Source organism: Tinamus guttatus, unplaced genomic scaffold (assembly GCF_059628265.1).
Source record: "Tinamus guttatus ecotype Peru unplaced genomic scaffold, ASM5962826v1 Tinamus_guttatus_pri_ptg000153l, whole genome shotgun sequence".
NCBI classification, from domain to species: Eukaryota; Metazoa; Chordata; class Aves; order Tinamiformes; family Tinamidae; genus Tinamus; species Tinamus guttatus.
In genome coordinates, this window is record NW_028288687.1 from 1,306,394 (window position 1) to 1,332,397 (window position 26,004).

The window sequence follows — 26,004 nt, forward strand, 5'->3', positions numbered from 1 at the left end:
CAGGCAGAAGCTACCAGGGGATGTTACCATCATTTGTATGGCTTTCACACAACCAATATACTTTCTAAGTATATTGAGACATACCTAGATGCCTCCAAGAAGAAAACATTTTATACCCATAGAGAGAAAGCACTTGTGCCAAACACATGCCAAAAGGGCCAAGCATTGATATCAGATGTGTGATTTCTGAGGCATCAAAGCAGGATGGGTTCCCTCCCTGTCGCTTAGGAGGAAGAGCCTTGTTCCAGGGACAAGCCGCTCTTGTCCTGGCCTGAAAGGACACTTGAGAACGTCTTTGTCCTTCACCACTGAGGTGTGACTCCTCAGGCAACCTCTCTCCCAGCCACACTCTTGCAGTGACTCTGTTTTAGAGAGGAGCTGGGACCAAGATTTGGAGGAGAGGCTGCTGCAAAGCCTGGGAGAAGGCTCAGCGTGACGCTGCACGGACACAGCGGGAAGATGGTTTGAAAGTACCTCCCACGCAGGCAGCACGAAGCACTTTTTCTTCACAACTGCAGGAGGGAGAGCAAGCTTGGTGAATCTGAGCTACACCTAGTTGGCACCTGGTTTGAGTCCCTTAGGTCGCAAGGTGACTTTCTGCCATTTTATGGACAAGACTAAACAGAATCTGAGCTGCTTCCATAGTGAGGAAGGTTGCCAAGAAGGTGTTTTCCCCTCTGCCTTGTCCCTGCCTTTGGGAAGCTCAGGAAGTTTTATGCGGGCAGTTGTCCTTCCCGATGAGCGCTCCGCAGTGCCGAGAGTGGCGGAGGTGCTTCCGTCCCATCCCGTTGAAGGCTGAAGGTCCCTCTCTTGTCCAGCTCAGCAGGTCAGCGCCACTATCCGAGCAGGACTCGCATGAGACAGCCGCGGCGACCACGTGTGGGGAAACGACCAGAAGTGACAGCAGAATTAACAGCCAACCTCTGGCTGTCGTACAGACGGAGACTGTCATTAAGAAGGAGCAGCCCAAACCTTGGGGCCATCGAGCCCTCGGTGTGACAGCGACGCAATGGTGGTGACCCAGGCTGCTCCCACCCCTGTGCCTGCAGAGGAGGTCGCGATCCCTCCCTTCCCATGGGCACGGCGCTGTTGTTCCTGCTCCCTCGTGTGCTCGGCCAGCGCCAGGTGAGGCTCTGCCGCACGGCACCGGCAGAGCGGACGGCCCCGAGCGCCTCCGGAGCAGGAGACCTGCCCGGAGCAGCAGAGCCCTGGGACGAGGCCGTCCCGAGGAGCCTGGCGCTCGCCTGCCGGCAGGTCCCCCCTCTGCTCCTGCCAAGGCGCCACATCTGCAGGCAATAAGGGCCCACAAGCTGGCTCCTCCTCATTAGAGCGGAGAGGGCAGCTGGCAGGGGATCCTCCAAGGGCTCCCAGGCGCCGGAATCAATCCCCTCCCAGTCTGGAATAGCCCAAATTTGGTGACTTTCTGGGCAGGCTGTAAAGCACAGCTGTTTGACAGGGTCTCTGGAGGAGGCTGCGGGTATGTTTCCTACACGATAAAGGATATAGGTGGCTGGCCAAGTGCCCGCGGAACTGATTTTAATGCAGTTCAGGTTGAATTTACTTTTTCTGTGCTGTATAGTTCATTATACGCAGAACCCTGGACAAACATGTGTTGCCTCAAGTCAAACCAGAAACATTTCAAATCCAAACAAACAATAAAGGCAAGAATATGTATTGTGAAAGGTCCCTTGGATTGCTTAGAGAGCCTAGAAACACCAGGAGGTTGGAGGTGAAAGTACCGGTTGTCACCTAACATATACGACTTCTATTATTTTTAATAGCAATGAATATTTGAATATTAGATGTAACAAAATTGAGGCATTAACTCCACCTGTGTAAGTACTACTGACCAAGAGAAATATTTCCAATGGTACCAGCACCCAGATGATATCAAGATAAGTGATCAACGGACAGGCAAGTATGCAATATAACGCAGAAGATGATCAACAAGAAAGATCATACACATAGTTAACTAAGAACAGGCAGAAAAACTGCTTCCTAAATACTATGAAGTTTAATACCTAGTATTACCTATTTCAATATGGAGCTTCATGGTATTACAATTGAATAAATGCCTTCTGTAGGTCTCTTAAAAAGTCATTGCCAAGTGAGCTCAAGTGCTGTATAACACTTGAATGTCCTTTTACCTTATAAAAGCCGAGGAACCTTTATTTAAACGTTATACCTGTGCGGCACAGCCCAGGCAAGTGCTGCTTTCTGCTAAGCAATCATCATCGCTGTCCCAGAATTGAATCTGGACGCTTTGACAGGGAAAGACAGAGCATATCTTTTGCTGCATTATTTAAATGCTTCAGACATTTGGCCAAAATACAGAAGTGACACACTACAAAAACATTCACAGCTGCAAGAGCAAGAAAACTACTACAGTATTTGCATCAGATCGACCTTCTCACTGAGGAAGTTGCAAGATGTCTGTAACTGAGCACCGTTCTACAGCGCATTCACTGTATGTGGACAACACAACAGCAACTGGAGAGCGTTTCGGCGGGCTCCTGGACGCCACGGCTTACCTGGCTCCACTTCATGCCATCCACTTGACTGGCTGCCACTTCCCGGCGAGCGCCCTTGGCTTGTATAAAACGGCTCCTCACCGGGACTGTCCATTTCATCCTCCACAGATTTGAGACGTTTTGTAGAGCTGAAACGGTACAAACGCACCATAAATACTGTATACACGGGCAGGAACACAGCTACTCCTGCTGCGATGTCCCTTGCTAGAACTGCAGGAGACAAACTTTCTTAGAGAAACTATAAAGGTTTTAAGGCACAGCTTGTCCTGAAAGAGAACTTACTACCAGCCCAAATTTATATTTTCAATGCTATAACTTTAACCATTAAATTAATCTGGCTTCAGTCCCACAAGAAGAAGCCTGGACAAGAGGATGAGGCAAGGACTCATTCTTGGTTTGAACGTTCGTGTTACTGTACAAATACATGTGTTTTGCTCTGCTGATGCATGCCACCATGCAAGAAGTCAGCCCAACAGGTATCTCTGGCCAGTGCCAGGACCACAGGACTCCCTTGATGAGGAAGACACTAGGGCTTTGCCGCAGTCTCTGGTGGTCCCTGACTTGGATTCTGGTAGTTGGACAAGGAAGGAGTCAGGCAGAGACCAGCCACAAGTGGGCAGGGGAAGCTGTGTGCATGCAGTACAAATACTGCCCGATAATTCTACTGAATCTGTGTATTTAAGAAATATGTATTTTTTTCAGACTAGGAACAGTCTAATAAGAGGAAAACAAATATATTACCAAGTTATTAACCACCCATGTTGTTTATAATTAGCTCCTTATCAGTGCTAGCTATTTGCAGAATAGGAGAGTGACAACTGAGCTCTTAAGTAACACTAATAACCTCACTTTTTTGCTCTTGGAGTCCCAACTAAACTCTACCTGAGAACAGTGTTAATGCTGAGCACTGCACAGGGTACTCAGATCATGCATAAAAAAGAAGAGCACAAACTTTCAAATTGATGTGCAATGGGAATTGTAGTCACCAAGCATCATGGTGCAGGATGCAGAATGTTCTTCACTGCAAACTACAAGCTAAGAAATCAGTACTAAGATCCTCTCTTTAAATAATTTTTTAAAGAAAATAAAAACAACAACTACATTTAAACTGTAGATTATTTTACATGTGTGCTTGCTTATTGCAAAGCTGGTGCCACTGCAGACTAAGATAAAAATGTAAAAGAAACCAGGGTTGAAGTTAGACTTTCTTGTCATGTCTTTGAAATAAGTGATCTATTTTGGCTGTGGGGGAAAAAAAATCAATCTGGTTCCTTAATAGTGTTCAGAATACTAGAGTGACCGGGCTTCTTTATAAATCTAATCTCATGGATGGTTAAAGGACAAGGTAAAAAATAAAAAATATCCTTGTCTGATGGTTAGCTTCTAAGGCAAAATTAAAGTCAGCCTGGGTGGCCACCTGCACTAAAAATTCACACTTTTCAAATGGTTGAGTCACAAAACTCTTAAAACTGTATGAAAAACAGGATACATTAGAGCCCGAGGATCTGACATTATGTTATGTCATGGACAATACTTTCCAAGACAAAGAATGCACACAAGTCAATCGTAAATTTAGCAGATTCTGGATTTCTTTCCTCCTACGCAATCCAAGCCATAATACTCACTGCTACTGTCTCCTTACAAATGTTCAGTGACCTTCCTTAGGACAAAGTGACACATCTCAACGTGCTCCCACCTCCCTTCTGCCTCCAGCACCCGTGCAACCACTCCCTGCACACCGAGACGCGAGGCAGAAGCTATGCAGCTCGATGCAATAGTGCTTCTTCAAAGCTGTGCATAAATAAAGAGCTTTAACAGCAACCCAGAGAGGCTTTCTGCTTGGTGAGCCTCTAAGTGCTCCACACCTAGAGGCCCTCAAACAACTCATCAAATAATTCAGCAGTAACTTCCCCAGAGGAATAGTGAGGATTTCCTGGGTTCCCAAGTGACTCAGTAATAGGCACAGATTCAATTACCTGGTAGAGGATGTGCTAGGTAAAGACCTCCTCATTGCTCCTGGGCTCATGCTGTAGTATGAAGAACTTTCCAAATCTGAGAGGGAGAAATTAGGGCCTGTTCCTGCAGCTATTGGTGCTGGGGAAACAAAAGAGATTGCAGTCAGTGAGTCATGTGAGCAAGGCTTGCGTTGCACCTCAGAACCACTTCTTCCTCGTGAGGGTATTCAGTTTGGGGTGAGAACAGGTGTGATGTGGAAATTAAGAAATCCTTATGGTAATTGTTTTTGCATCAAGAAGATGCAAAGTTGATCAAGAATACAATGTTCAGCAACTCAGACTCTTTCTTACAGTCCTCCAAAGATATTCCTTCTTTATAAAATTTAAACAGATAAGGCAACACTTCTGTTCAATTCCTTTAAGTCCGACTTTTCTCCTATCATTCCAACATCCAACATTTATTGAAACTTTTTTTTTTAGAATTGGGCTGCGTTTGCTGGCACAGTTACAATAGGCTGCATCCCTGGGTAGGTGCTTGGCAGAACCTCCAGGCAGCAGCGCAGCCCTCGGGGGCTTCTGGAGGAGCCCGAGCCCCTCTCTGCCGAGGTGCCAGTTTGGGGGGCAGCCCGGCCCTGGTTGCTGGCGGGGGCAGGTCGTGATTTTCCCTTGCCTTGCAGGCACATCTGAACGTAGCCGGCAAAATCCGGGATATCAAGGAGTTAGGTTGGGAGGTCATTTATGACAAGAACGCTCAAGCCCTTCGTTATCTGCTCTTAACTGGGATACGCTTCCTGCGCACTGGGTACACGAGAGAGTGTGTGCTAACAGCAAAAAAAAAAGGGAGAAAAAAATAAGCATAGTAAAATTAACTCATTTTATCAACCTGTGCTTTCTGCCACAGTTTCCTGACAGCACCTACAAGCGGCTGTAAAACTGATGAATTTGCATGGAAAAAGAAACCAGTGTAAGTAATTTGTGTAAAAGGTAACACGGACATGGACTGCTATAACTCAGACACCCTGCAGATAGCAGACTGCTGCAGTGTGAGCAGTTCTGGGCTAGAAAAATGACCACACTGCAGTCAGTCTGACTTGAATGGAAATCAATCATAAAGGTATCTCTGCAGCATCCACTCCAGTTTTCAGCAACTTCCTTGCCAAGCAGACCCGTGCTCTGGAAACCCTTTGCTCCGCACACTCTGCCTGCCCCAGCACCACTTCCACTGTACACGCAGTATTTTCCAAACAGGAACATAAAAAGGCAAGCTCTAAATTAAAGCCCTGTGCCTTTTGGGGGCCCAATGAATTTCCGAGCCGTTGCAAGATTTATGAAACTGCTTCATTCCAGACAGATAGGGAAGAAAACGCTGATATCCGGACTGTGCTTCGCCTCTTCCTTTCGCTTCCCTCTGTTAATCATTCTCCCGGACGGCTGCGCTCAAATCCTTGCACTGGCCCCACGTGGGAACACGGAGCGGCTCCGGAGGGGCCGCCGCGGAGCGGGACGCGGAGCGCCAGGTCGCGGCCGCCCTCGCAGCAGATAGATACAAAGGGCGCTTGGTCTGCGAGGGGCCCAAACACCTCGGCGCCTCCCACGGTCACCCCGAATGTCCAGAAAAATCACAGGACAAAAAGGAAAAAAACACCCAACCCTGTGACTTAACGGGAATATTTATTTTGAAAAATTTACTGAATTAGAAGGCGGGACCCACTAAACAAGGGGTTTAGGCTGGCTGCTCTTCCCTGGACCATGGCACTCTCTTAGTCATGCTATTGCTTAGCTCCTCTTTTTCTTCTTTTTCCCCCATTCTCCATATCTATTTTTACCAAGGGCCAGAGCACTGACTAAGACCCGTACACCTGTAATGGTGCGATAATGGGCTTGAGGTTAAATGGGAAAAACATGGCATTTGACTAATAAACTCCTTCGTTTGTCGTGGCTTCACAAACCGTGTTGCTGGGGACGGGGTGAAGATCTGGATTGGGTTTTTTTTGCCCATTGGCATTTGTCTCCTACACCCTGTAGTGAAGGGGCTCTGCCGCATACAACAGATATGAAATGTGTGATGCTCGTTCTAAAATTACAAGTACAGGCTGCTATTGACCGTCTCATTATGCTGAGTTCCATTTATAAACATAGCTAACCACTAAGTTTATAGAGACTTTTTGTGCTGCTTTAATAGGATATTGATCGAGAGCAAGGTTTGAGTGGACTGCCATTGAATTGTGTAATGGCATACAAAAGGCAAGGTCACAGCAACTGCTCGTTCCATGCCTGCAGTCTATTTTTTATTATAATCCAGTTTTTTTTTCCCTCCCCTTCCTGTAGTACCCCTGCCCGGTGCGTTTGGGATACAGAGCATCTTTTTTAAACGTTCATTTTCACACTGCTGCCCTCGGCTCCCGTGGCTCGCGCAGCGCTCAGGAGCCGCCGCGGGCGCTGCTGCGCGGGACAGGACGGACGCGGGTTCCCCCCGCTCCACGCAGCTCCCGTGCTGCAGGGTGGCACCTCCCTCCTGGCACAGTCACCCCTTGTTCATCCATGATGCCCCTTTGACAAATAACACCGCACAAAGCAAGTATGTTTGATCTGGCTCTAGTGAATGTCCATCAATCCCAAATCTCTCTTCCCATCCAGGGCAGCACAGACTATCCAGCTGCTCAAAGGTCCTCCAAGCGAGGAGACCTTCCCTCCCAGCAGCTCCTTGCAAGGGAACATGGAGCAGACCGTGTGCCACGGAGAGCTGCACACAGCGAGCACGGTTTTCCTAAGAAGGCAGCATGGGGTTGGGCTTGGTCAACATCTGCATGTGCATCTGTGCATCTTCAGCAGACCAAGAGACCCGAGACCCTCTGGAGTTCTCACCAGCAAAGAGCTTTGGAAGGAGGAGCTCCAAAGCAGTTTCGGAGTTGAGCAACCATTGCCTCCAAAGGGATCCAAAGCGGTCTGCTGGTACCTGGGGTGAAGGGACAACCCTGGGAAAGCAGCTCTCATCTTTTGTCTGCTCACAGTGCATGAGAGTTGGCAACATGATCAGCTATACCCACGTTGGACTGGCTGAGGAGCAAACTATCTATTTTTCAGGTGAACATTTATGATCTGCTGTCTCTATTTCAGCAGACTCTGCAACATCCAGAAGCTGGGTAGTGTTTTGAAAGAAAATCCACAGCTATGGGACTGAGGAAAGTAGGTTTCTGTTACCAGAACAGCCTAGATTTGTTCAATAGCTCACAGAAACTGTGATGATTGGCATGATGGATAAGATAGATAATGGTAATAGCTGACCTTTTGCTTGATTAATTCATTCCCCAAATTTGCATGACTGAGACAACCGCCTATTACTTGAGACTCCTTGTCATGTGGCCCTCTGAGAAGTTAACTAAATAAAGCTGGCACATAATTACCACCAACAATATCTAATAAGATTAATTTGAGATAACGGCAGCTAACCAAAGCCAGTTAAAACTGTGGGAAATGACATATTTCTACCATTGTATTACTGAAATCAAGCACGGGGAGGATGGCAGTGGGCATACGCAACGATGACCTCCTTGTAAAGCAGCACAGAGTCCGTGCACAAAGACACAGGAGACCAACCACGAGGGCAAGTTCCTTGCTGCCCTCGCCTTGATTGCTTTGAAAGATTCAAAACGTGGATGTTTTGATTACTCAAGACTGTTAACAACGGCTGGTGAGGCTGAACGATGGCTGCTCTGCAGCTGAGCTTCCCAGCACCAAGGCAACCCATGGACTGGCCTCAGCTCAAGCCACAAGTATACATAAGCAACCCAGCACGGCTTATATGGAAAAGGGTGCTCTTTAAGAGAAACCCTACACAGCAATTTAGGCAAATACGCAGCAATTAATCTGTTGCTCTGCTATGCTAAATAATTCTTTGAATGCGAGAGTGCAAATTCATCCTGGCTTCAGTGGGAATTGGTTGGTAGCCTCTCCGTTAGACGCATCCGAGCGGGTAGCCACACGTGTCGGGCTGTGGGCTTCCCAGAGCTCACGAGTAAACACGGTGACCGCTGGTCCGCCCGTGTCTGGGGCATCTCCAAGGAAAATCCAGGGTGCTATCGAGCCGCGTGGCTAATTCAGTCCTGGCACTCCTCCCTCTGAGTCAGTGCTGAAGTGCGATCCCGACACACTTTGGGGACACTATTTTTGGTGGAGGTGCTGGCTTGTGGACAGGGTATAAAACTGAGGTCTGGAGCTGCAAGGATTATTAAGGAGCCAATGAAAAAAGAGTGCATGCCTCCTTTGGCTGCAAAAGCAAAAAGCTGCCTCTTGTCATTTTGCCTACCAACGTCTCCTTACGTGTTCCCAGTTGAGGCAATGCCTGTCCTGCTCCCTCCCTGGTTGCCAACCGTGTCGAACGCTAGGATTTTTGGTAGACCACGTCTTTGTTTTGTTGCAACAAAATACCATGGAAAATTAATGAGCACGGGCACGAGCGAGGTCCCGCCGCGCGCGCAGGAAGGTGGCGAAGGCGCAGCCCCGACCGCACGGCTGACAGAGTCCAGAGCAGCTCTGCTCCCACGGCCCAGATAAGATTGCGGAGGAGCGGGATGCCTTGCGGAGGGGGCAGGGGCGGCCTTCGGGACGCGAGTGTCTCGCGTTGAACGAAGGTGACACGAGATGGGGATGGACGGAGGAGGCGGGAATCGGGTTTGCCCAGCGCGCGGGAGGCCCGCAGCGAGTCACGCATGGCGGCCAAGGCGGCTGCGTGGCCAAGGGCCCCTCGGAGCACCCCAGTGAGTGAACGGGTTTTCCAGGGCACTCAGCACTTAGCAGCTCCTCGGGACTTCTGCCTCCTCTCTGCTTTGTCCTTGCAACCAAAGTCCCACAGGTTTTCAACCAGCGGCTGCCGCTCTGTCCCTGTCTCCTGTGCACGTGCCTCCCACTCTCTGCGCTTCCCTTGTGGCAGCCTATTTTCCAATAGAGAAGCTAGTTACGAGTCTGACAGATGTGCAAGGCTCTGTGAAAGACGAAACAAACCCCCTTAGAGGAGCTCTGCTCTGAGACTCCAAAGCACTCTGCTGGGGTCATGCCAGTGAAGCGCCAGCCCCAGAAGGACCTGGGCTGCATGCAGAGCCAATACAAGCCGATATCCATAGGTGCAGGAGCAGAGCCATCGCTGTGGCTGGCTGTGCTAACCAGTCCTGGGGGCATGCCCTAAGGTTCTAAAGGGAAATGCAGTTGATAATTAGTGAGACTGTAACGTTACTGCCCAGCTTGGCTCCAGCTGCAGGGAAGAGGGCTGGTCCTATGGGCCTGGTTCGTAGGTGTCTCGCTGCCACCCTCTCTCCTTGGACTATCTGGATTATGTCATAGCAAAACCCAATCGATGCACCTTTGATCAATGGAGCAGGGCGGTGACAGGTGCTCTTAATTCACTGTTGTTAGTGAGTATTGACAAGCCCGTAATGATCATGCTGCAGCGTGTCATTCACGCTGAGGGCATTAGCATTCTCTAAAGGTCAAAAAACAAATCCTTCAGAAAGCCCAAATTCCACAGGCTGGAGGGGAACGCAGGCCTTGCAAAGCTGTGTCTGTGGGAAGGGGAGAGGAGGCTGCTGGAGCTGCTGGCACCGTGTCTGAGCGCAGGTGTGCAAACACAGGCACGCGTGGCACGGAGGGCGCCGTGCACAACACTGCCAGGGGAAAAATTCCTACCTGGTGTGCAGGAGCGTGTCATTTCTAGAGGCCTGGTTGAAATACAGCCCTTGGATCCTGCAAGGGATCCACCTGCAAGCTCCTCTGTCTAGACAGGTCGCCGCGCTTACACGGGATCTACCCATTTTCAGCTGAGTACCACAGTGGTTTAGCAATTTCCACACAGAAATTTGCAGGATTATACATATTTATATTATTATTATTTATATATACATATAAAATATTATACTATTTTTTCTGCATTAATAGATGTGGCAAATAAACAGTGTCACTGGAGCAAAGCAGGGAGTAGACACGCAATTTTCAAGAGATAATTTCTGACTTGGGGAAGGGGCACGATAAGAATCAAGGCAAAAAAAGAAAAAACCCTGGGGATTGCAGAAACCACCCAAAGCATCCACACCGCAATACTTACTTTGTGAGACTCTTACTAGCTCAGTCACACTGAAAACACCTGATGTGACAAAACTGTCCTGGAAGCCCAAATGTCCTACAAAACAAACAGAGTGAGAGAACAGCGATTAGCTTGAAGCATTTAATGATGGTATTCTCAAATACTTTAGTTTCATTTAGATTTAAAATGTGACATCTAATTTCCCACTTAGCACTAATTATTGTTTATGTAGGTGGGTAGCTAGTCATACAGCTATGTAGGCTGCTTTGTGGTTTCTATCTCGAGGTTAGCAAAGCTAACGTGACACATCAGCAGGGAGATTTTTACATGTTAAAGCATCTCAACAGGAAACCTGAAACAAAAGAGGACTATTTTAATAACCGGTTACCTTGGATGACCCCTAATGACTTCACAATTGAAATGAAAATACTGTACCTAGGAAACAAGCAGGACAGCTAAGTTCCATAATCGTTTTAAACATTATTCTCTAAAGAAACATCTGATCAGGATTATCTACCCATTCATTCAAAGAAAACAAGATTTAAAGATGTACTCTTCATTTTCTAAGGTTACACTAGGGAGATCTTAAAATAGCAGCAAAAAAACCCACCCTACTTTAAAATGAATTCCTCTCCCATAGGCAAAAAAAATATCTAACATTTAAAACAAGCTTTGGAAAAGAAAAATAAATGTCCGCATCAGGAAAGTGCTGAGCTGGAGCTCTGAGCGCCTTTAGGATGCAGGGCGCAGCTCGGAGCCGCCGCCTCCGTGCAGGCAATGCCTCTGCGCTGCGTATCAAAATGTTATTACACTTTACATAACAGTATTTTCCCTCTCCTCTGAAAACATGTCTACCACCAAATGTTCATTTAATTTTCACGGGTCTGATCAATGACAAAAGGCGCAGCTCCCCGGCGGCAGCCCGGGGGGGGCGGGATGCGCGGGACATCCCCGTATCCGCTCCCGGGACCAGGGTCAGAGGAGAAATCTCGGGATAAGGAGATTACGGAGAGAACCGCCAAGTCCTGCCTGCCCACGGGACAAGGGGGGACCTTTTAGGGATGTCCTACTTAGAGGCACCCATGTCCGTGCACGCACACATATATTATTCCATAGAGCTGGGAATGTTCCGCCCAGCACCATCTGCTCCGCGGCTTGTCCGGTCGGGCCGCCCTGCTTCCCCGCAGGCTCCCATGGCCGGATCTCCCCGGCAGCTCCCGAACACCTGCCCGAAGGGTAGGTGAGCGGAGCTGCACGTTGCTGCCCTCGGCTTCCTTTTGGGGATGTTTCAAAAGAAACAGATTCTGCTGCAGGCAGGGAAGGAAAGGCATCCTGCACTCCAGACTACAGGTGGGGATGTTGGAGGAGAGGAAAAGGAAGGAAGAGAGAAAGAGAGAGAGAAAGAGGGAAAGAAAGGGAAGGGAAAGGAAGGGAAGGGCAGGGAAGGGCAGGGAAGGAAAGGAAAGGAAAGGAAAGGAAAGGAAAGGAAAGGAAAGGAAAGGAAAGGAAAGGAAAGGAAAGGAAAGGAAAGGAAAGGAAAGGAAAGGAAAGGAAAGGAAAGGAAAGGAAAGGAAAGGAAAGGAAAGGAAAGGAAAGGAAAGGAAAGGAAAGGGAAAGAGAGGAAGGAAGAAAAGAAAAAGAAGAAAGAAAGAAAGAAAGAAAGAAAGAAAGAAAGAAAGAATGAAAGAAAGAAAGAAAGAAAGAAAGAAAGAAAGAAAGAAAGAAAGAAAGAAGAGAAAGAAAGAAAGAAAGAAAGAAAGAAAGAAGGAAGGAAGGAAGGAAGGAAGGAAGGAAGGAAGGAAGGAAGGAAGGAAGGAAGGAAGGAAGGAAGGAAGGAAGGAAGGAAGGAAGGAAGGAAGGAGGAAGGAAGGAAGGAAGGAAGGAAGGAAGGAAGGAAGGAAGGAAGAGAAGGGAGGGAGGGAGCTACAGGAAGGGAGAGAGAGATGGGAAGGCAGGAAGGATGGCAGGAAGAAAGGCAGGAAGCAGGAAGGCGGGCAGGAGGGCAGGCAGGAGGGCAGACAGGAGGGCAGGTCGGTGCGGGAGCTGGGCCTGGGCGAGCGCAGGGCCGGCGCCCGCTCGCGGCCGTGCTGGGCAGGCGCCGGTGACGCGGCTGCTGCGGGCAGGCCCTGCTCCGGGCCTGTCCCCCTGCTCCAGCAACAAGCAGGAGCTTCCCAATTGTGTGCAAGGATCTCCTTGGGCATCCCTGTGTATGTGTGTATACATATGTATTATGTACACAAACATATAAATATACACAAATCTGTCATGCTCCAGCTGTAGATCAACGTACTATAAAATATTGAAATTGATGCTGAAATTCAACACAAACAAATTCTTCAATCTGCAAGCAAGGTTTTTATTTACACCCGGAGAATAAATTTTTCTCTACTTCAAATTAAAAAAAATGTTCTTACAAAGTCTTTATTTTCCCTTATTTTCGACTTAGAGATAAACTGTAAGCGGCTTTGCCTCACAGGCCTTGCACTGCGCCCTAATAAAGGTGACGACTCCGCCATCCTGCTTTTTAGCAAGGCTTGTTGGCCATACACAATGTTTGTTCACTGACAATTTCCCAAGTATTTTTAATATGAAGATCTACTTTTCATATGCTGCAGCAGACCTGCCTATTGAATTAAATGATCTGTGAATTAAAAATAATTCTCTTAGGTCTTCACTGAAACCACTCATGTGCCTAAAATTAAGCATATGCTTAAGTGCCTTGCTGGACGGGGGCCAGGATGCTTAATGCTCTGCAGTTTTGAGCCCTTTGCGGGGAAGCCAGCCTATGCTATATAAATTCTCGTACTGTGCTCATCCCCATTGCGTCGGAGCAACTTCCAGGAGTGCATTGAGCGGTGCCGCGGCCATCTGGCACGCGTGGTTCCTGCACCGCGCACCATATTGCCTCTGCTCTGGTGTCCACTTCCACCTGGACTCCTCAAACAGGTTCCTACCACGCGAAGGCTCCAGGAGAAACGTAAATGTGTGAGTAAAAAATAAAATACAAAAGCGCAGTTGAGGTAAAACCACACTGAGCAAGCACAGGTCGCAACAGCTCGGGCCTAACTTTATCATTCATAAAACTGGAATTTGCTGAGTGTGCCTGAAATGTGCCCTTATTAACATAGGAATAGAAGAGTGATTAGATTTGCACCCTTCTTCAGTGAAAACAAACATTTCACAAGTGAAAGGCGAATTTCACAACTGGCCGCTGTGCTATTTGCTTGCAAACATTAGGAAATCGGGGGCTAATCTTGCCCATCGTTGGCAGCACGTGGATCCTCGCCACGGGGATGCCCTCCTCGCGCTACAGGCTTTGCTGAGCGCTCTTCCCTAGCAATGCCACAAGGAAAATGGCAGAAAGCGGGTAAAGAAACTAAACGAGTACAAGAAGAATGGCTGGGAAATGGCGTGATTGACAAGAGACGCAAAAGCAAATGGTTTGTGCCGATTAACAAAGGCCAGAATGCAAAAACGGTATCAATTTGGCTGTTCCACTTAATTCTGAATGAGAAAAAAATAGGTAAAGTTAAGCAATTACATATGCAGATGTTAGCAGTAAAGAGATCCTTTACTGAAAAGATGATTAAACATCTTGAAAGCTTGCAAGGTTTATTTTCACAGAGCACTCCACTGAAATGCGTGCGCGGTGCTGCTTTTGTTCGCTATCCCAACGACAGGCCCCAGAAATTGCGGCTCTGGCACCTCGGCAGTCTTGTGCTACCGTCGCATTTTGGTAGGAAAGCAGGTGTTCGAAATGAGGATTCGCAAATTCTTGCTTTGTACAAGCACACAGAGCTCATTCATGGAAATTCCGGGCAGAATTTTAGGCACCTGGATAGCAAGGCAAGCCCTGACTCAGCAACGAGGTTGGGGCTCGCGCTTGATTTTAATCAGGCGCCGCGTGGAGCACGTGCTGATTTGCTCTACTGGATAGAGACGGGCTGAGGAAGTTTAAGCAGGTACCTCTCTGTTCTGCTGAATCACTGCTTTCAACCCAAATCTTCGTCCTGAAGAGTTACACCTTTACACCAGACCTCACTTGAGTCGAATACACAAGGATGAACCCTTTTTTCCACACCCCCGAGGAAAAAAGCAGATTAAAAAGTTCAAATTGAATGAAGCACATAGGGAACCTGCCCAATCAATAATATACCGTCACCCCCTCGCACATTTGGTGTATTATATACACGAGCTACAATGCCATCATAACAAGCACCACATGAAAAGCACCTCGCCACAACCTGAAGACTGCTTTAATCGCAGAGAAATTTCATAATGAAAACTGCAGATTCTTCTCCTCGATGCCGGTAAAGAAAAAGCACGGAAGAAAGGCTGGGATTTGTAATCCTGATCTCACAGAAGTTTTAAACAAGTCTTTCTACACAGACCAAACAGAATTACTCTTGGTTTTCTCCTAATTTACCCTGGCAGAGGGGAAATCAGGATTAGGGCTTCTTGTCTAATGCCATTTGTTTTGAATTATTAAGCAAACATTCCTACTTCAATGAGTAAACGTGTACAAAGGCAACTAACCTTCGTCCTAAAATCTAGTTTACAGGGAGAGTATTGTCTGCGTTCCCAATTAATGCTGAAAAAGGAGTCTCAGATGTTGCTCTACCAATCAAGAGCTTGTTTTGTAGCTTGAGAAAATCATGACTGATGCAATTACTTTTATGTGGAAGGTTTGAATATGGTCTATAGGTTAAAGTTCATTGGGTTTTTGTTCCTTAATTGAATATCAGAAGATGTTTTCAGGGTGCTCAAGGTATTATTGTTATTTAATTAGCAGGTTTACTATGTAAACCAACACGATTATTTTTCTTATAAAATACTTGATGGCACCATAAATATACGAGGTATTTTCTAAACAGAGACACAATTGGTTTCCTGAAATTCAAACTTAAATAATAACAGGGAAGCGTTAATCCTCTGAAGATGAAAACGTCCAAATCCAGTTATTTCTCTTCCACCACAGCCTGAGTGACAACGTATTAAGCTTGAGAGAACAGCTTTTTAGGAGACTTTGATTTTTTTTTTTTACAGTATTTTGAAATTACTTGACAGGTCTGCAAGACTAGCGACCATTCCTAAAGCCTTTTCCGCGGCCAGCATCTCACTATACATAGCCATCTTAAAATCTTAAAATAGGAATAATCAATTAGGGTCTCAAGCTTATTATCTTAACCAAATGCCTGATTAAAAAGAAAAGCCCTCTTTACCCAAAGTGCAACTTGATTCCTTTTGGTTTTATCCCCTATCTAGATAATCCCACGCTTCACAACCGACGCAGAGCAACAATATTGATTAGGAAATTAATGTCGGTATCTCCGAGCGCATGCCGGCCGGGAGAGGCAGGAGGCTCCCTGGGGAGCCCGGATCACCCTGAGGAAGCCCTAAAGATAAGACAGGTAGAGTCAGTGCAAGGGACTCATATACGGGCCACAGGCTCCCTTAATATTACTTATATCTCTAATAAAATCTGCATTTAACCTACAGACTCTGAGGACAGACCCCCAGAGCCATCAGAGTGGCCTCATTTCCTTCCTTTGTACCAAACAGTCTCCTCAGATTTGCACAGAATAAACATTTAATGGTAAATTACGCCACATTTTTAATTCATGGGCTCTTCATAAAAGCGCTTAAGCAAGATATTACACATTAATGTTGATACAGAAACCTCTCTTTGTCCCCGACAAACGCTCCCACTTCTGTTCAGGCTTGTTATTTCCAATGTAATTTTAATGCCCCAGCAGCAGTGCACTTTGGGCACATTGCACGGGTTCTTAGGAGCCTGAGGCCGCTCCGCGCCGCTCGCCTACCTGCGTGTGCAGGGGCCCAGCACAGCCTTTGTGGGCCACAACACAACGAATTAGGCCGTCCAGGGCATGTCGAGTCGGCACAAAAGGGGAGCACTTTTAAGACTTTAAAGTCATGTAATACAATTCTAGGCTGGATCTTTCTTGTTTAAAAAAAAAAAAAAACAGACGAATGGGAGTGATTGAAAGAGAAAAGGGCCAATATTTGACAACAGAAATCAGCATAACCTCCTAACAGCGGCAGTCATGGGTGACTGCCCTTTGACCCGCGGAGATTATGTGGGATTTCAATGACAACAGCTGGAAGTGAGCGTGGCAGAATGGGGAACACGGAGCGCGGCCGCCGACAAAAGGCGGCACAATCCCTGCCCAGATCCCGGTGCTGATTAGAAATTGTTTCCTGGTCCTGGCTTAATAGAGTGTGAGAATGGAAGTTTTGTTAACCCTTCCCGACATGCAAAAGCACTGGTAAGTTATTTGCTTTTCCTTTTCCTTTCTTCTCTTTTTTCTTGTGGAGAATGAATGGCCGCGAGGGCTCCCGGCGCGTTCCTGGTAGCCGAGCTCCAGCCCAGCGGCACCGGAGCGCCCTGACCTGCCTGGATCCGCAGGGCTTCGGCTCTCGGCGGATCCGGCTGGTTTTACACCCAAGCACGGCGACACTGAAATTAATGGTGCCTTATTACTGCTAATGAACCCATCATGGGTGGGAATCAATCATGTCAAGCAGTGTCCAAGCAGAGGACACGACGATTGCTCCTCTCCCATGAGGATGAAGGTCTCTGGCAACACCGAAAGCCCTTCAAGATCACATTTAAGGACCTCTGGAGGATCCTGCAATGGGAACCACTATAAGCTCATGCAAGTCCAGCATGGTTTTCACTTCGGATGACTCCTAACATCATAGTGTACTTTTTGGGACTGTTTTAGGTGAGAAAATTAATTAAAGTTGTTTCATACTACCATAAAAATTAATAATCTCCCTCTCTACTATATAGATATTTCACTAAGTATATTAGCTGCATTAATATCACTTAGGACTCTATGGCTTGAGAAACAATGGATGTCTTAAATTAATATATTTCTGTTTCAGGTCTTCAACCCAAAAAGGAAGAAAAAAGAATAAATATCATTATAAATGCTCATACTCATTTGGCAGCTTATAAAATAATGTGCTCCTCAAAACCCTTTTGAAGCAAGTGTGACAAAATCTATACCGGGATAACCATTCCTCAATATTTATGGCCTCTAACAACAGAAAGAGTAATAAAAAGAAAAGCCTCCCTCCCTGAAAATAATAATACGGAGTTATTTATCTTCATATCTTTTTCTATCCTCTCTGGTTCCAGGAGCAATGTCAGCTGCGGCCTCCAAGGCCTCTGGTGATTCGGTGCGAGGGACGGCTCCGCGTCCAGGCGAGCGCGGAGGAGTGCGGTACGATCCGGTGCAACCCCAATCCCGCCATTGCTACGAACGCGGCTCCTGAGGCAGGGCCGCCCGCTCCGTCCTTTCTCCTTGCTCTTACTCCAAATATCACCTGCGATTTTGCCTCCCAGGTTTTGTCCACTAAGTCGCACGGGCTTTTGCGCCCATGGAGACTAGGAGCCTCCTCGGATTAGCACTAAGCCCCTAATATCAACCTCCTGAACGCCGCTGCGGTGCCACGCGTGCCACCCCAGCGTGCCAACCAACCTGCAGATATTTAAGAGTCGGTTCGTGCTACTCCGACTCCTCGCAGCCTGAAATAAGCACATTTGTTTCAAATCCTGTTTATGGCCCCGCAGCCCCTCCCTGCTTTAAATCTTCCTCTTAACCATAGTGATGTTTATTGAATACCTGTCATTCCTCCAGCAGCGTGTGCCAGCAGCGGCTCGCCAGTGCCAGGCTGCATGAAACCCCTTCTGTCTCCTATTCTCCAAGGGGCTCCCTTAGATCAACTCCTCACCATACCCGGTACACGGAAACCCATAAATTTGCAGATCCTGCAGTCAAAATTCTTAACAGGGAAGTGCACCCATTTTGCCCAGCGTAGCATACTGAAATATCACATGGTGAGAAGCATTTCTCACCATGTGTAAACTGTCAATTTGATTTGAAATTAAAATTTTTGATTAACATGAGCATTTCTGAGCCTCCCGCTGGCAGCAGCCCTATTGCTGAAAAGTGACATGATTTGTGACACACATGCTGTAGCGAAGCCCCATGCCAGCAATTGTTAAGCCCGTTTTCATTCTGCTTTAATGTGGTATGACACTCAGGAAAATAATTTTAATATTTCGGAGAAAGAGGGAAAGGGCTTACGGGGCGAAGGCCTTTCTGGGTGTAAAGCGGGATTAGAGCAGCACAAGGAGGAGCGTGGAGGTCCACACGTCTCCCGAGTCGTGTCTCTTTTCAGCGAGCGGGACCATCTGCAGGAGGCTAAGAAAGGTCCACAGTGAAGCACAAAGCCCTCTTTTAAACCCCGTTGATATTTCAGACACAGCATGAGGTACTTTCCACCTATGAATGCCGCGACGCTGGCGCACGGGGAAGCGCTTGCAACGTCAGTAATTAAACACTCTTTTAGGGGAGCAGGATCCCACGGCGCCCGTGGGGGCCTCTCCTTTTCCCATGCTCATCATGTCCCCCCATGAGAGCAGTGCTCACTGCAGCCACTGGCATCTCGATGACAACTCACTTGTGCAACGGGGAAGTTTCATGACCACGATGACTTTCAAGGCCAGGATGCTACTTCCCCCTGATCTAGCAGGGAGGAAGATTTTGGGTGCCTTTAAGCCGCTTCCGAGCGAGCGCAAGAAGTGGGGCGCTTGCGGCGACGGTTTTCGAGGCGGTGAAACATTCATGCAAATGACACCAAGTTTAATGGGGATTTTTTACAAGCGTAAGCCTGTGTCACTGCTGCAACTGCTGACTCAACTGTGTCACCTGCGCCTTTCTCAGAGCGGGTCAGTTTTTTTTTTTTCCCCCGTAACATCATGTTCTGGGGAAGTTTATCATGAAACAAGTATCAAGAACAGTCATTCTGAGCAGCCGGGCTGCTCTGATGAGCGCCGAAAAGCATCTGACTTGTCCCTGTGCTCCCCACACTACTCATCACACCGAACGCTCGGCTCTACTGGGCTCGCTGCTCCTCGGAAGCACAGGGCAGCTTCTAATTGCTATAGAAATACACTCGGGCTGGGCGAAAAACAGTTTTTTAAAAATAATTTCAGACAGGGGAATGAAAAATGAGGATGGTACCAATGCCCTGGAAGTATTCAGGCTTGGACATAAAGTTGTGGGCTCCCTTGCGCTCAAGAACTCAACCCGCATGGAAAAGCGTGCTCCCAATAAAGCCATGATACATAAGGATTATAAGCATGTGGATTCTTTAAAATCACGCTCAAGTTTACACAAGTGCCGCATGTAAATACCCCGTTTTAATTAGTATAATGCTAGTACTATAATTATAATTATACTAATGCTAATAATATTAGTATAAGGACTGTGGCTATTCTGGCGGGCAGCAGCTAGTTGCGCTCCCAGGAAGTCCTGTGGACCCACAGAACCCAGACTATAAAAAGAGGTGTTTTATATATATATATTTATATTTAGATATATATATACTTTTTTTTTCTCCTCAAACGCCCCGCTGGTTATTGCACGAGCTGCGTGTTTGCGGCGGGCGGGCGCTCGCCCTGGGAAAGGCCGGTGCGGGAGCGGAGCCGGGGCGGCGAGCGGGGAGGCAGGTTTCCTGCCGCCGGCCCTTTGGGCCGCACGGACACAAATCCCGGTGACCTCGGCAGCCCGGCCTTTCCGCGGCCCTTCCTGGCAGCCCTGGCTCTCCGTGTCGGCGCTCGGGAAGGAATGCGGCCGGACACGGCAGGTCGGCTCGCTGCCCCCGGCCTCTCCCTGCGGATTCCTCGCTGCGCCCCGTGGCCTCAGTTTGGGTAAGTTTTAGTCCCTGGCAGACGGATTCCTGCTGGGTTTACATGTTAGTTGTCTTCCTGACTGAGGAGGGAAACATCTCTCCAAGGGCCCCAGTGCAGCAGGACACATAACCCCTGAAGGTGTAGGGAAAAAATGTAGGACTCAAAAATCCTATCCCAAATCGGGCTTTGTCTCAAACATGAGGAAGTCCTATGGATTTGAGGTCTGGTCCATAATGCCCAGTTTATGTACAATGCCTGTCCTTGACTGTCCCCATCACTAGGGACATGTTCACAGCATTCTCTCAGGGCTGGAGGAACCTCGGGAGCTTTGGGATCTTGCAACCTTCTAAACTGCACGTGACCACTCAGTAATCTGAAGGTTTGGATCTTCTCTTAACCCCTCTGTCACTGCAGCACGCAGTATGCCTGGCACAGCCACAGGGCTGCACAGGGTGCCACCAACACTACATGGTACCACCTGCAAAGCCTCAACAGATCATGATTCTGCGGGACGCCCTCCAGGCTCTCCTGTCCTGTCTCGCAGCCAGGTCTCTACCTGTCCCGAGTACCGAGGAAGATTGACTTATCCGCAGACTTCCCAGGAACTGATGCCCTCGGGGCTCGGGAGGCAGCTGCGCTTACGGAGCACAGCGGACAAGGAAACCCACAAGGTGGGAGTGGGGAACTCCCAAAGCAGCAGCTCCAGTCTGGAGAACCCACTGGATGCGGAGCTCGGCAGAGTGACCGAGAGGCTCCTTCTGGGTTTCATTCGGGGTTTGTGTTTTGCAGGGCAGGATGCCCTGTCTGCATTCCTTCGCAGGCTGAGAATGGACATTTATTAACAAGTTCTTGGGCGGGCAGCCCAACTCTAGACTCCCAGCCTGGAGCTGTACGACAGGGAGGGCCGGTGACCCCCGTTTGTGTTTGCTGTACTCGGCAGACACACGCGGGTGCGATAGGGGCACTCGCTCTCCCAGGCCCAGGCCAAGGTCAGGCTCGAACACGGACCAAATTTATTTTCTCTGTCCCCTGCATAATCTGCCTCCGGCTGGAGCCCAAGCAGTGCCTCTGAGTTTGCTCATTCCGAGCCTGTTTGGAGGGATTCAAGCTCAAGGAAGTCAAGAGGAGCGTGCGGAAGGGCTGCCTCTGCCCACATCTGGTTTCACGCGTTCCCCAGAAAGGAAGTTGGGCCTTTCCCAGTGCCACCATCTTGGGAAAGGTTTCTTGCCTCTCCCTGGCAGAAGGAAGCTATAAATCACAGTCCTGCGGTGAGACCTGGCTCCTAGGGCAGGGTTGAAGCTGTCCCCAACGCTCATCCCCGCTGCCGGAGCGCGGCGCAGCCTCCGTGCACGTCCCGGAGGGGAAAGGAAGGGGAAAGGGACAGGCAGGGGCTGGCTCAGCGCCAGCCTCCGCGCGGGTCCCAGCAGCACCGCGACTGCCGCAGGAGCGGCCGGCAGCCACCGCGGAAGGGGAAGAGGAACTCCGCTCACCGGCACCTTTGCACCACACTAAAGCACCTCAGGTAAAACAAAGGGTCATCCCTAACGGTTTATTATGCATAAACACCCATTTCTTCTCTGTTCTTTTTTTGCCTGCATTACCGAAATACAGAAATACAGGGAAAAAAGAGCGACAGACGGACTCTGGGAGACTCGGAGTTCAGTTCAGGATGGATGATCCTGAATCCATCCCAACAGCTCAGATTCTTATCTCATCGTAATTGGAATAGCTGAACCTCTCTTGTCTGCGCATTAGGCAAAGCAGCCTGTGAGAATGGGCTCTCTTTCATAGCAGTTTAGTCCCCAGACACATAAAAGAATGAAAACAAGAAATGGAACAGAACATTTCTACTTTTGAATAATGGCTTCATCTGGGCAGCTCAGAACAAAACTTCACTGGAGAGTTAAGGAGGAAGTTCTTCTTGCCAGCATGCCCACCCCTCGACACATTCCTCCACAGAGCACACAAACACTTCTCACCCTTGAAAAGCAATTTATCTGCGAGCGGGGCCTCCCTTTCTGCAGAAGTCAAGGGAAAAACCAGCAAGAGGAGCAAGTGCAAGAACGCAGCAGAGACCCTGTCTGCTCTCCTACAGCAAAGAGCTCCCTTAGCCAAGCCAAAGTGCCTTTGCTGGATCCACCTTTGCTCTTGCAGCCCATGTGGGTTTTTTTCAATCCACTTCTTGCTTATGAGGATGGGAGTGGGCTGGGAAACTGTCTTAAGCAGTGGAATCTCAGATCGAGAGATATTGCAGCATTAACCTGAAAGACATCTGTCCTAAAGCCCTTGGAGGTCCCACAGAGAGAGCAAGATGAAGCCCCGGACGACCCAGCATCTCTACTGATTATAGATGGAGACTTTAAACTAATTTTAGGCTAACAGTTTAGGTGCCAAATTTTCTTTCTGTACTGTTAGGTGGGATGAAATCCAAGTCCTAGAAGTCCAGACTACCAAGTTAGCTCAGACCTGAATGAAAACTTGCTTTCTTCCCCATATCTTGCCATTGGTGAAGTCTCCTGAGACGCCATGCTTCAGTACCTTTACATTTATATCTGGCTACTCTTTTATTTAAAATTCAGAAGACGGTAAAACACAAGTATTGCTGACTTATCCTTGTGTCCCTGCCCTTCATCTGGTTCATTTGCAGGAGGGCATAATGATCTGTCACCAAGGTAAATTCATTACCCGGCAGATAATGCCACAGTGTTTCTGCTGCCCATTTCACAGTAAGACATTCTTTTTCAATGATGTTGCATCTCCGTTCTCGTGGGAACAGTTTACAGCTGACATAGCAATAGTAGTAATAACAACTTGCATTTATATTGTACGCGGGATGATCTTTACTTCTGCCTCCTCCTAAGAGTGGACGGCTCCCGGCGCTACTGCAGATGCATCATTCATGGCCATGGCAGGCAGCAATCAGCAATCTGCTTCCCAGCCCCGTTTATTCCAGGCTTTGATATATTTTTTTTTTAAAAAAAACTGAGTTGTTGACAACTACCATCCGACTTTTATAAATCTTCCCTCATGAAAGTTGGCAGGGCTCCCCCTCCTCCGTGGTCGCCCCAGCCCAACACGGGTCCCTCTGCTGCCCCTCACCTCCTGCGACCTGCCCCACCACACACAACCCAACTCCCCTCTGGCCGGCACGAGGAGCAAGGCTGGCTCTTGGCATGCTGTTACTGGAGATTTCCTAGGAGTGAATTCCGTGATTTTTAAGGACTTTGAGGTGGAACATGTGGGAAGACTGCAGGTGGCCTGTCCTGCAAAGCTGGTCAGGTGGGGACACCCCCCAAACACCAGCAGGTTTTCAGATGGGGAAGCAGCTGTCAAAGAACCTTCTGTTAGAGAGGCAATTTTAAGAGCAGGGAACAGAAGCAGAAAAATACGAGGGACAGGAGCCTGGATTCTCAGTGCCAGAGTGAATTACGTGCTACGTAAGAAGCATCCCTCCTTGGTGACCTCGGGAGAAGACACCCAGCAAAGAACCAGACCCGCTGCAGACTGGAAGATGGTGTCACCATCCGTATTAACCTCTTTGGCCCGGCCAAAGGCTCATTCTGTGCCCGCTCAGAAAAGTGCCAGCCCCTCTCCTGGCGCAGGCAGTGCCCCCCTGCGTGACCGTCCCTCGGCAGCGCCCCGGGGCAGCAGCGCTGCCTTCCTCCGGCCTCGTCAGGAGACCCCGCGCCGCGCGGGAGCGACGGAGGCCGGGAGGTTGATTAGGCGCTTAAGCGAGAGACACTCTAAGACGATTAGATTAATTGAAACTTGTGAAAACAGAAAACAATGGCAGGGTGTGAGAATAAAGAAATGCCACAACCGTGTGCGTCCCTGTTTACTCAAAAGTGCCGCAGCGACTACAATCTACTCCAGCTCCCGGCAGGAAGCTTGGCTCCTTTAAATGTAACCAGGCTGCTAAATGTTCTGTTTTGTTTTTTCTTTCTCTTCCGAGCAAAACACCCGCTATCAGATCTGCGTTTCCCCCCCTGCTCAGACTCCTCAGCAGTGCCTGGAGGTGATGGTGTGAACTCACTCAAGAATGTTAAGGCATTTTATAAATCACTCGGCCTCAGCAGGCCGGGGGAGACGGCGAGAAGGCCGAGGGATGGGATAGTTTACGGCACGCGCTCGGCAGTAACTCCCAACTGTCCAACTTCAGCATTTTCCTCTGTTGCAACAGAGCTGGCGGAAAAAAAATGAAGGCAGGAGACGTGAAGGGCACGTGGCAAGCGGCACCTCCCACCGCCGGCACCGTCTGAGCACCCCATGGCCAGAACCTACCCGGGTGCTGCCACGGCCCCGAGAACCGGCCTCACGACGAGGGAAGAGGCGCAGAAGGAAGGCGAGCGGCGCGGGCGCCTTGCAGGCCGGGAGCGGGAGCCTCGCGCCCCCGGGGCCGCCTCGCTCCTGGGAAAATAGCTGCGAGTCGCTGCAAATAAAAGCCTCCTTCTCACTTTCCAAGAAGCGGGGCTGGTATTTTTCCATTTCGCTCGCGCTACGGCCCGGCCTCGCAGCGGGGTTGTCGGCGCCGTGCCGGCCGCCCTCTGCCTCCACTTGCTCTCCGTGCCCGGCCCCGCCACGGAGCGGTACCCGACGCGCTGCGGGAGAGACGAGGCCGCTCCGGGAGCCCCGGCGCCCCCCGGCCCTTCCTGCCCCACATCCCCCTTCCCGCCGCACGTGCAGCAGCCCTGCCCTGCGCGGAGCCGCCGCTGAACTTGCTGCGAGCACATTCTTCACGCAGATGTTTTCGCTCCCCGTCCGCAACTTCAGATTTACATAATTAAGGCTACTTGGAAAGCACCTGATTAACCCCTGCGTCCGCAGCGTGCGCACACAGGGTTTTCCTGAGCGCACAAAGCGCAGTCGAGCGCAGAGGTCAGGATCATTGTGAACGAAAAGCACCCTGTCCGTGCGAAAACGGGTGTAATTCACCCCACAGACACAGAGGAAGGCGTAAATAGTGACGCACACTGGCACAGCGAGTGCAGAGGCTGGGAAGGCCTGGAGGCTCCTGCTCCGCTCGCAGCAGGAGCAGTCGAATGACTCGAAGTGCAGCTGAAGCAGCAGAAGCTCCCGGTTTAGGTGCCCATGGTCCTGGGTGCGACTAAGGAGGGTACGGCTTGGTGCGGGCTCCAGCGCGGAGCGGCGTTCCCAGCGGTGCATCCCACGCGGGCAGGGGAGACGTGCGCTCTCCGGCAGCACCACGGGGCCGCGGTCCCACCGCCCCCTGTGCCTGCTGCCCCCAAGAGCCACAGCTTTACTGCCCGGCCCGCTGCGTGCAGCTCCAGAAACACCTTTTAACAGTAGCGGTTTGACCACGGAGGGCAAAACCTCTGCCAGGGACTTCTATTTGCCCCACGCTGCCCCTTGTTGCTCCAGCCCCAGCGCGCAGAGACACCACCGACATAGATGTCAAGTAATGAATATTCCGGAGAAGCGCCTGATTTCAGAGTGTGCTTTTATCCGCAGGCCCTGTATTTATAGTTCAAGCCTTTTCAATTAATCCACACACCCTAAAAGAATTAAACCACCAATTATCGCGTTTTACTGTGGTTCACAGAACTTGCATCAGATGGAGGCAATGAAAGCCCGGGCGCAGCAGAAGCAGCTTTGCTGCGCCAGACCGTGCCCAGGGTACGGCACGGCCAGGACGGGAGCCGAACCTGGAGGCTGGGGAGGCGCAGGAAGGATCACGTTTCGGACCGCGCTTTGCTGTGG

General features: G+C 49.3%; 1 protein-coding gene across 16 annotated transcripts in view; it reads right to left on the bottom strand.

Moving 5' to 3' along the window:
• NFIA (nuclear factor I A) overlaps positions 1-26,004 on the bottom strand; it is a 295,079-nt gene that overhangs the window by 59,005 nt on the left and 210,070 nt on the right. For all 16 annotated transcript variants that reach the window (XM_088522442.1, XM_088522451.1, XM_088522454.1 and 13 more), the window contains 3 exons: positions 10,581-10,655; positions 4,508-4,625; positions 2,532-2,659 (listed from right to left, as the gene is read on the bottom strand). In XM_088522442.1, the coding sequence (XP_088378568.1) occupies positions 2,532-2,659; positions 4,508-4,625; positions 10,581-10,655 (321 nt within the window). The remainder of the gene's footprint in view (positions 1-2,531; positions 2,660-4,507; positions 4,626-10,580; positions 10,656-26,004) is intronic.